We start from the raw sequence: 11,928 nt of genomic DNA on the forward strand, positions 1-11,928 counted from the left end.
AAGCTTTTCTGTGCCAACCATAACACATTCATGTATTGAGATGCATCCAAAGGCACACACCAGTATCCATGTTCAATAAGCTAGGAAGCATATTCTTCCTGTTAAAAAATAAAAATTATACAGGTACCTCAACCTTTTTTTCTCAAAGATTATTCAGTGCCTTCTTATTAACTCCACATCTGAAATGGCACATAATCAATATCAGCATAAGGACATATAACATGTATTAAATTCACTGTCTAAAATTTCAAGAGAAATGCTATTCAATAGGTAGGAACTCCATTATAGTTAAGTCTTCCAGTAATATCATACACACTGACTTGTTTTGTTGTCTCTTCCCTACCTCTTTATATTCAAACCATCTTTACCTTCACTTTACCTTTTACCCTGTAGGAAGAAATAATTTTAATAAAGATTTATAAAAATGGGATGAAATTAATTTATAGGGTACTAAGTGATATTGTTTAGACAGGTTTATTTCTTTACAAAGTTATTCCCAAAACCAAAGTTCGTTCAACTCTATATAATTTCAGGAGGAAAAAAACCCCAAAAAACTTACTAGGTGCATCCATACAAAATGTAATACTGGATCTTGCCATAAAATATGAGGAATGCAGGTACTGTTTGACAAAAAATGGTAACATTTACAGTGGTCTTCACTGGACATGCAGTGGCAGGAAATGAACGCTGCATTTATTAGGTAGTGCATGGCACACTCAAAGCTAAGTAATTCATGCTGCAAGTTCAGGATTCCAAAGAAGCTCCCTATGCAGGTACTTCTGCAGTCTAGAGCTATTTTGGAAGAAACATTTTGTTGATGGTAGTGTACCAAAAGTGAAGACATCAGAATCTATACTGATTAGTCAAGTCAACCTCACATAATTCTCATTTGTTTTATCTACAGTTCAGGTTCTGAACCATTCTGGAATTCAAAATAATTATCTTTAAGTTAACACAAGGGAAATTACATTCTTGTTTAATTACATGTACTCCTTTAATTCCTAAAAAATGTGGTAGGGACCACCATTAAGTCTTGAATATATAAAGATCAAAACAAACACAGTTTCACATCACATATCACTGTTTTGAAAATTCTGCAGATGAGCCTCTTTTTACCCTACCTTGTCATGTTTCTGCTGGTGCCTTGCCCTGGTATCCAGGATATGGTAAGGGGTCTCAGAGTCTCTGTTGATGTAATAGATTAGTCTTGAAGGCAGTGTGATTTCCTTCTGGATTGCATTGCTGTAGCTGTTATTTTTACTGTTACTGCTGTTACTCTGTTGAAATGTACTCTCTTCATCTGCCAGTACTTCCTCTATACCGCTTGCTGTTTCATTCCAGTGCAGGCCTGGGGAATAAAGAGATGCCAGCCATAAATTCCATGGCAGAATGTGTTTATTTCCATGAAAAAGCTACATATTTGCTTGCAGTTTTCTAACATTTTACTAATTACTCAAGCAAACAAAAAGATAGCTTACTCACTGAGTTAGATTTGATTCATTTTTTTACATATAAAATGGTTTCAGAAAGAACATTATTTATTTAATTGCATTAATCTACATTTTCATATGCATAGATTATAAATATTTTAATACCTCTCAACCTTCAGGAGGAAAAAATCCTCAACTTAATGGATATATAGTTATCCCCTACATCCTCTTGCATAGCTAAATTCTTTCACAAAAAAAAATCTACAAAAAGCTAAGAATACTCCCAGTGTTGCTAACATACACTGAATTCAGAGTCCATGTGCACTGAATGCTAAACTTCCTATTATGTAAAGGGAATTGATTTCTACTTCTTTTAACTTTGACAAGAGCCCTCTTCGTCAGTAGCAGCTTTTGAAAAGAAATCCTGTATCTTTCTCCATTAAAATTTCAACACAGTCAATCAACGCGATTTAACAACACAACAATATTACAAGGTAAGGGCAATGTACCAACAATAATAACATGATGCACAAACAGACTGCATTCAGAGCATTCCACATGTCACCTATATGCAACCAAGCGCAAATAAACAACAAAGCACACCCGAAAACCCGACCCCAAGCAGACAAATTAGCAGATCGCCGTCCACACGCACCGTGACACATCCAAAGCCCACCGGAGCTTTTTGTGTCGCATCCCTCACGGGCAGCATCCCTACCCAACACACTGCAGCACCGGCACCGCACGTCCCTCTCTTTTGTGAAAGCAAGCAAGGAAACCTTAACTGAGCCCCGGGTTACACACGCCGACACAGACACGTACACAAAGCTGGGAGAGGGAAGGGAGGAAGGAATGGTTGAAGGGAAATTGATGTTGCCGGGGTTCATCGCGGGGGACACCTCAGGCACCCGCACCGCACCCCGCCATACCCACCGGCGGCTGCAGCCGCGCGAGCCCGGGGGACACAGGAGCCATGGAGGAGCAGGAGCAGCGAGACGAGGCGGCCGAGGAGCGGCAGGAGCGCGGGGCGGCGGCGGCCGCCGCAGCCAGGCTGCCGCAGGGAGTTGCTGCCGGGCGGCTTCATGGCTCATAGCGCCCCGGGGCGGGGGGGCAGCGCGGCACAGCCCTCACGGCCGGCGGGCTGTGCCCGGGGGACGCGGGCGGAGCGGCGCGGGCGGGTCCCCGCAGCAGCACCGCCCGTGCGGCTCCTGCCGCTGCCGCCGCCGCCGCGGACACAGCGGCACCTCAGCGCGGGGGCGGGAGGGTCCCCGCAGCGGCACCGCCCGTGCGGCTCCTGCCGCTGCCGTGAGGGACACACCGGCACCGCCTCGACACCTCAGCGCCAGCGCGGGCGGGCGGCGGCGCGCGCGCACCTTCCGCGCCCGCCCCCGGCCGCGCGGCCCCGCGCACGCGCGCTCGTGGCGGGCCGGGCCGGGCGGGGCAGCGGCCGCTGTCCGATGTGCTGCCCGCGGGCACCGGCCGGACGCGGCTGCCGCGGCTTCCCCGTCACTCCCGCGCCCCGCCGGTCGCGGGTGCCGCCGCCCGCTGTGCAGCCGAGAGTGAGGTGCTGCCTGCCGGCGGGGTGAGCGTCGCCAGCTGCGCGCATAGCCGCTCCGGGCCGGGGCGGCGGGGCGCGGCCGAGCGGGCTGAAGCGGCAGCTGGGAGCGGGTCGCTCCCCTGACGTGGGCACAGCTGCAGACAGCTGGGTTTGGGAACTGTTTTAAAGAACTTTCACGCAGGCGTGAAATAGCTTTGAAATACTCATCAGCCCTGAGCAAAGTTCGGAGGAGTCTCCGGAGGCACTGACCGGCAGCAGGGGCAGCTTTGTTCTCCTGAGAGCAGGGGCAGCGCTGGAAGCGGAGGCAGTTCAGGGCAGGCAGTCCCCAGCTACTGCAGAGGGATGCACCAGCAGCCCCTGCTCCACGTGTTGTGCGGAGCTTCGGGCTCCCCCCTCGCCTCCCTCCCAACGCCTCCGGCTCTCAGCTCTGTTCCTTGCCTCCCCCCGGCGTTCTCTTCGGTCCCTGGGCCCCGCTCATCCTCACTGACTGCCGCTAACTAACCCCTGCAATGAAGGGGGGGAGGTGAGAACCAAATGCTGCCAAAAAAGTGCGCAGATATTACAAGGAAAATGGATATGTGCACAATAAACCGAGAGGAGGACTGCAGGGAGGTGCGCGGTCAGATTCTGACCTGGTGCAAATCCACTCTGCGGTGCTGCGTTCAGCAGCAGGCAGTCTGGACCGCAAGCACAAGGACTGGTGCATTTCTGTGCAGTGAATAGCATCTCTCATAGTTCCAGTCCAGCGTGCCTGGGGTGAACCACCAAGATGAAGAATAGTTGCAAAGATAAAAATAACTTCAAAGAGATAAGATGAATCTGTTTTGTATTCATACTGTGACTTCAGGAGTCAGAAAACCTGAGTTCAGAGACAGGTTTAGATATGGATTTCTTAGCAAACATTTTGCCCAGCAGACTTCTAATACCCAAGAACAGATATGCTTTATTTTGGTGCAAGTCTTGCTGCTGAGGAAATAAGGACGTTTCCTTTTTTTTTTTTTTTTTGGGTCTGGATATAGCTTTTTATTTGTCAGTTTATACCTTCTAAGCTGAGTCTGCATACCACATGGATTTCCAGAAAGATAGGTAGTGTTCTGTTTCATATAATTTCTCTACATTCCAGCCTGACTTCATTATCATTGTTAATTTAAAAGTTTAAGCAGTTTTACAGATCATTACCATGCAGACTACTTCATAACAGTAGTGTTATTAGTTTTTAAAACAATTAAATCTGAATTATCATGCCAGTTAAATAGATGCTGCTTGTGGAAACTCAAAATCTAGGTGTGTAGCAGCAGACAAACACTTTGAAAAGACAGATCCATGGTATTGCTAGGGGTAAAAAAAAATATAAAATGTGCCTTAGGATTTCACCATTATCTAGGTCTAATGAGAAAGCTATACCCATTTTCTACGTAAAATGGTCTTCCTTAAATCTCACATTTCCAGGGATTTTCCATGCAGCCCACCCAGCCCAGCTGGTCCTCATCATTAGATATCACTAGAATATTTCAAACAACAGCAGCTCATGTTTCTCCCCATAAACATATAAACAGAACAAAGGATCAGTTATGCCAGTGCATTCAAATCTAAAATAAATACAATTTTAGAAAATATTAATTAGCAAAGAGAAAAAGAGTAGAATGACCGTGCAATTAAAAAAAGATCCAGAAAATTTCACCCCACACAAGAAGTCTAGCGACAATGAACACTGAAAACACCTGCTCTCTGAAACTATTAGGTCCTGAATTTGCCAGCCAGATTTTGAGGGTAGAAAATTATTTCCTTTTTGTACAAAGATGGTCTAGATTGGCAAAGATTTTCTGAAGTTCTTTTAACTCATGTACAAGCCTCCAGCAGAAACAATCACCTGAAGAACCATCTAAAGCATGTGTGCTTACTCTCCAAAGCCCTGATGGACATCTAACTCCAGCTGTGCCTCATAAACCTGCTAGAAGCCTTCAGATGGTCATATGCAGTTCACAGAGCATAATCAGCTCAAGATGAAGTGTCCTACTACAAATGACAGCTGCTTTTTGTTTGGTTTGTTGGGTTTTTTTTTGAACTTGCTTTCACCTTTGAAAGATGCTATGAAATAATCCCAGATATATTGCAGTGCAGATGTCTGAAAACAAAATACCAGAAGCATGGATTATTGCAGCATCTGTATCCAGTGAAAGAAATTGCAACATCTCAGTCAGAAATACACAGAAAACAGCTGACAGCTGGAGCTTCAAGACTGGCTGGGGAGCAAATGTGTACCATGCAAGGTACACACATGCTTTCCATCAGGGTGTTAAATAGACTTTACATCACAACTTCAGATGATTGCCCAGAGCTTTCCAATTCCTTCCTCCTTTTTCAGGGTGGGGAGCAGTGAGCACACAGGATGAAATTTCGTGGTGTCACAATTCAAATAAAAAAGGCTTCAGATGCAAAACTGCTGATTATAATCTTGGCTGTTCATATTGATACTCAGGTGCAAGATGTTGGTCCAGATTCTGTTAACCCAGCCATAAAGATAACAAACTTCCAACACAATCAAATGCCTTTTCTGAGCTCACCTGAAAAAAGCCACCATATCACTTGTCCTGGGAAAATATGTAAAATATGGGTTTAAAGAACTTGTTCCTTACAAAGCCTAAATAATACTGATCTTTCTGAGTGAGCACAATAAGACAGTATCTTACTAGAAAATAAAGATAATTTCTAGATTTCAAAATTAATTTCTTATCTAATATTTATTTCGAGGATCCATGTAACAAGTAAGAAAGTAGGATGTTCCTAGGTATTCCCACAGAGAAAAACTGGTTTTCATTTTAACAGAAAGAAGAATATTTCTGTTGCAGATGGAATATGAAGAAGACAAATTGAAGAGATGAAAACATGGGTAACTGATTTATCAAAAAGTCTTTGCAAAGATGCCATAAGAACAACTCAAATTTACAACAGTGATGATCATTAGAGAGGAGTAAAGCACGAGCATAGTCTGTCACTTTGGCAATAAGAGGTGATTCCAGCTGGGCAGCTCCAGACTGACTCTGGCAATGAAAGGTATAAACGCCATGGAGTGCAGGCAGCACAAACAGCATGGCAGAAGCAGCTATTGCTGAACTCTGTCCCCAGAGAAGAGCAGAAGTCAGGTCTGATTCTGATTTACTCACATTACTGCCACGCTAGCAGGCTCAGCTAGGGTCCTGCTGTGCTCTGTGCTGTACACACAGGACAAAATGACAGACCCCTGTAAAGAGAAATTTCCTTTTTATTTGCAATAGCAAATAGCCCAGCCAATGCTGTAAATAACAGAAGAAATCTAACAGCTCTAGGAGGGGTACCAAGCATGCTGCAAGTCTAAAAAGTGGTAATTACACGGGGGACTTTGAACAATAGAACCTCATTAGCTGGCAGGTAAGTAATGCACACAGCCTGTAATCTGCATGCAAAGAGGGTGGTAGCCATTCTCTTTTTCTCAACAGGGGGTTAACAGTGAAGACAAAGCTGTACTGAAGCTTCATGCCACCCATATTTCTTTACTTTGTATCATATGCAGTGTAAGTATGGGTAATTTATACTGAGAAGAAACCTGGTAATTGCAATGAACAATGCATTGCACTAGCATAACTGGTGTTAATCATTCATATTTGAATACTCACCAATTCTCCACGTTCAGCTATTCTTAAAGAGCTCCTCAGTAGGTAGAGTGAAAGGGAATATTGCTGTTAGAATTTTTTGTAATGATATGACCATTTCTTTCTACACATCCCGCCACCTAACAATGCAGCAACAACACAGCACTTAGTCAGAAAAATCAGTACTTTTCATTTATTCTGTTTATTTTAGCCTCTTTAAATACTTTTCAGTTACTGAGGGGGCAGGGAAGCATTAAGTGATACAGTAATGTGAGAAACACATAAGACAGATTCAGGAAACAGAGCACGGGCTCTAGATTGTTCAGAAGCAGACATCTTTCCAAACTGTAGATCTATCAGAAATGGGTTTCCATTACCCTTCGCTTTTCCATCTTTGTTTCAACCTCATACACTTTAGAGGAAGAGCTTTCTCCTGCTACTTCCTGGTTCCACAGAGCCCTAAGACCAGTTTTCCCATCTATGTACGGTAGTGGAACTATGTACAATATTCGGCACAGAACTGTTTTAAACACAGCAATTCTATAGAATAAAATACAGGAAAAAATTTCACTTTTCCTTAAGAACTGTCACTCATTTGTTGAGATCTGGGTGCACATCTTCATTAATAAGTCTGTTCACCAGTGCTAGTGCACAAATGAACTCTTTTGTGAGTACTGTACGTTCCAGCACTCCAGGGTAGAATATACACAGTAATTAGGATATACTTGCCAGCCCTCTCCCCTTAACACTGTGAAATATTAATGTTAGGTCAAGAAAGTAAAGAAGAAGAAAGTAAAATGATAAAAGAATATATTTTACCAGTGTTCAGCAGGGAAGGAAAGGGAACACAGCCGTGCTGCTAATAGCAAATGGGTCAGAGGGTTTATTAATTGCAGTTCAAATTGCATCCAGGTGAAATTTGAAATAAATCGTTTAATTCTGGATGCAGGAAAAATTATTTTGAATAAATGTGCTAGACTAATTTCAGAATTAATTCACTGTGTCCTCCTGTATAATTAACTAAGCCTTCATAGCCAAAGGATTTTACAAGCTGTTTAGTAGGATTCCTCAGCAGCATTTAAGCAAGTGCATGTAAGAAATTGTACACAAGACACTGCAGTGACAGTTGATATTCTCATACTAAAAATGCCAATTATTCACCATATTGTCCAAATTATTAATGAGAGAGAGAACAGCAGCAGAAACATGTTGGTCAATGAGGCTACCTAGAACACATTTGTCAACTCCTCTCATACAGACATACTTAGCAAGTAAAACATATGCCACCAGCAGGGAAAAAAAAGGCTGCTCTTCTAATAAGCAAGCACTTCTAACTCTGGCTGTGACAGCAGCCTGCTTCTTGCTAGCTTGTTTCACTCTTGTGTGGTAAAATGTAAAAATAGTGTCAAGAAAGTAAGATGGGGTGGAAATCTTACTTAGATATGTACTTTGATTTATATATCCTTCAAAAAAAATACACAGAGTATACATCCCAAGCTCTTGCCATAGCTGATCAAACATTTCCAAGTGGTAGGTTCTAAAAATGCTAGATTGCAGCTATTCCAGTGCATCTTTGGAAAGGGGAGGGATGATGTCATCACTCATTCCCTGACACTTGTGCAGGGATGAAGGGGACTGCAAGAGATTTCTGGAATCATCAAGTCCAGCCCCCAGCTATTCACTGCACAGTTCCATCCATACACTGCCTTCAAGATTAACTGGGGAGTTTGTCCTTCTACTGCCTCTGGAAGGCTGTTTCAGAAGCTCATGGTTAGAGTCGTTAAGCAAATCCTCTTCCTTCCCAGACTAAATTCATTCATGCCCAACAGAAATCCATTTTTTTCTTGTGTCCCCCTTTTGTTCCTGAGGCAACACTAACACTAATAGCTCATTCCCTCTCCTGGTAGACAGGACCAGGCTCTCGATGCTTACAGCATGTAAGCCCAAGTGGTAGGTGAAAATTTCATGAGACTGAAGTTGAAAATACCTTTTAGCACAGAGAGGCCCTGAAGAGTAAAGGCTGCATTAGCCTAAGAAGCAGAAAGAATATGGCCAGGCCAGTACAACACACACTTGAGCTACTAAACCTCACTGGGAAAAGGAACTTACTATCTATAGCTGCTGCTGCTTGGAAGATGGTTCACTGGGTGTGGACACACAGCATTTAAAGGTGTTACAGTCGCTTTTCCAATGCTCACCCCAAAATAGGCAGGTGCTGAGGTGCTGCTCAGGTACACAGTCTTGTGTTCAAGAGAGACACCTGTGCTGCTGCTGCTGTCATCACTGCTGTCATAGCGTGCTGTAAAAGGTAGGTAAAAGTGCTGAGAAGTGGCAATGTTCATCACATGAGGAAAATCCTGGTGTTTCAAAAAAATGCAGCTCTACGAAACAGGCAGAAAAAGCCCCAGAAACTGTTATATCCAATTAGGCATCCTGACTTTTCTTTATAGACAAATTTGGATCACTTTCCCTGCTCTTTCCCTAATTAGGCAAAGGGATGAATCAGACATGAAACATGCTACCCTAAAAGATTCCTATTTCATGCTGTATCTAGGCTTTGGCATTGATTCCCCTATAGAGCCTAAAACATTTAACCATCATTTCTCTAGAGAGATGGTCTGATTTTTTAAGAAAAATCAGTGCAAAGTATTATCAAGTTGTTGTACTAAAGCCTTAGAGTGTCCCCAACACATATGAGTTACTAAAATATATTTTTATCACAAAATTACCTTGCAATATTGGACATGGATCACAGATTGGTGTGTTACGATCTCCACACCTAAGATCTTCTAAATTCCTTATAAGTTTTATATACAACCAAAGAAAATCCTCTCTTTCAGCTTCTCTCTGCCAGTCATTCTGGACCTATGAATTCCCAAATCTCAGAGATTTGGTCATTCTCATGTCCCATCTCTCAAAGAGAGCATCAGTGTAGTTGTTTTGTAACATTGCATTGAAATTATGCACAGATCCCAGTGAATGTTTTGCATAATTTCTGCTATTAATTTCTTGCTTCCTAAGGAAGCTCGAGTAAATTTTCAATCTCTCAAAGCACAGAAAAGATCACGACCCAACAATATTTTACTGCTTTACCAGACTCAAGCTGCTGGTGCCATAATACAGCAGATAGTTCAGGGACTTACTTCTTCTGCTTTGTCTTCTTGGTACAAATGCAAATAAGATCCAAAAAACCTTTCCCCAATGGAGTATGAACCCCTCAGGCTTCATGTTAATTTTCTGGACAAAAATCTCAGCCACAAATCTTTGGAGCACAAAAAAAACTGAAGTCCTCACAACCATGAAAGAGGATACTCCTCTTTCACACCCACAGGAACCACACACAGCCCTCCCATGTGGATTGTCATGTCAAGAACCCACACCTGGGGGATGTGAAATTATGTCCTTTACCCCGCTGCTTTCATTTTTCCTTTCACCCACATGAACTCATGCTTAGTCACCCTTCAAAGATCTCATTATTTCTCTATAAGCATATGTTCCCCATGGTTTTCTGGAATTGCTTATCCCACTAGTTAACCACAAGTTTAAACACACATTATTATTTGTTGTTACTATGGAAATGTAGCATGTTTTTTAAGACATCCTTGGAAATTAAAGCAGCACTATTTTATCCTGCATGGAGTATCTTTGTAGCATACATGATTGAAAAAGTGCTACTTTTCCTATACCACTCACTATCAAGAACAGGTTTATTATTCAAAACCTATAGCTCAAAACCAACTTTTTCTATTACTACTTATAATACTGCTTCTCAGTTCTGAGGAATTAATTAATTTACTCTTCTCTCTTAAATTCCACCCATATTTATGACTAAGAAATTCTCCAACATTAACTGCCTTTCAGTTTCTCTTCATCCCATTTTTTACCTGTGGATACCAGAAGCCCCATAAATAAAGAAGAAGGTTGCTTCTTTTCTCAAGGTTGTTGCCTTGAGAAACCAAAGGCATCAATGTACAATGATGCCAGAACAATTTCTTGGTGCAGATGAGCACAAGGGACATGGCACAGCTCTCTGTGCACACAGGTGCCAGCTACTGCTTGGAGACAGGCATCACCAAAAGCAGTCCATACCCATAATTCAGGTTTAGTTGCACCATCTACAGTATCACAGCTAAAGAATTTCACATAAATACTACGAAAACCATAGGAATGCATTAACTTGCAGCAGAATATGTTTGCTTACTGCAAGCAGCTCCAGAAAATTAGCTGTTCCTACTTGTAGCTGAAAAGGATCAGTTTGCTGATCATCAAAACATTGCAAGCATCAAGTACCTAAACAAAAACCAAACTTTAAAAAAAAATCTCACTTCTGATGAAATTGGATTTCGGACCAAGTAGTATTCCCATATCAAATGCATACACAAAACTTGGATCATAGGGCTGCAAAATAAAGTATTTACCCAGAGAAACTTGAGTTATCCTTAATTTTTATTACAGTTCTCATGTGCTGATACTGCATGTGGAGCTTGGATTGCAAAAGAATTTCTTAAAGAAATAAACTAATATGCTTCAGCTGGCAGAGCTTGGTGGATTGGAGCATTAAACAGCAGGGGAACATGCCCAAAGGTACAAAGCAGATTAACTACACAGTCTGAAGGACAGTCTGACCTCTGCTGGCCAAAGGCATTTCAAACCCTTTCTCACTGGACAGTGTTTTCCTGCTGTTTTTGGGTTTTTAAAAAATATTGTTTCAGCCCCATCTCAAAATTTATAGTGCTCTCCAATATAGTTGCATAATCCATGAAACCTCCATTTACCAAAGACATCCCGCTGAACACAAAATATCTCTTTTTGTTCATTCTGCTTATGGATAAATTGACTTTTCTTGTACAAGAGAAAACTGCTTTTAAACAGCCTTTACCATCCATTGATTCAGGCTCTGTTTTGGCAACACAAAAGTATATCACAACATTATATCACCTACAAACTCTAAGAGGGAAATAACAGTAGATGAATGGATGCAGACAAGGAGTATCACTGCAATAAAATAATGAAACAATTCCTAGATCAAAACCAATGTGATCCAATGTATTTATTTTGCATTGTTTTGCTAAGTAACAGTCACAAGAAACTCATGCAATTATTTTTCTGCTTCAGGAAGTCTGGCTTCTCAATAATTCCATTCAAAATGTCAGACTGTTTAATGCCAGCTAAAGAATGACTTTATTTTCTTCAGCCTAATTATTTTAAACCTGACTTTACCTATCTACACTGCAGCCCAGCAGCCAGACCAGTGTAAAAGAGCACAGGTTACCTCCTAGGAAGTACCATGCCTGAAACCTCCCTCTCTCTG

The 11,928-nt window shown here is 42.2% G+C and overlaps 1 protein-coding gene across 5 annotated transcripts in view; it reads right to left on the reverse strand.

Annotated features, from left to right (window-relative positions):
* The window catches only part of ADAM23 (ADAM metallopeptidase domain 23), a 66,069-nt gene extending 63,487 nt beyond the window's left edge, over positions 1 to 2,582 (reverse strand). For all 5 annotated transcript variants that reach the window (XM_058809199.1, XM_058809202.1, XM_058809200.1 and 2 more), the window contains exons 1-2: positions 2,364 to 2,582; positions 1,122 to 1,348 (exon numbers count right to left, since the gene is read on the reverse strand). In XM_058809199.1, coding sequence (XP_058665182.1) covers positions 1,122 to 1,348; positions 2,364 to 2,514 — 378 coding nt within the window. In that variant the 5' untranslated portion in view covers positions 2,515 to 2,582. The remainder of the gene's footprint in view (positions 1 to 1,121; positions 1,349 to 2,363) is intronic.
* Positions 2,583 to 11,928: the final 9,346 nt, after the last annotated feature.

Source organism: Ammospiza caudacuta, chromosome 8, assembly GCF_027887145.1.
Source record: "Ammospiza caudacuta isolate bAmmCau1 chromosome 8, bAmmCau1.pri, whole genome shotgun sequence".
In the NCBI taxonomy this organism is placed as follows: domain Eukaryota; kingdom Metazoa; phylum Chordata; class Aves; order Passeriformes; family Passerellidae; genus Ammospiza; species Ammospiza caudacuta.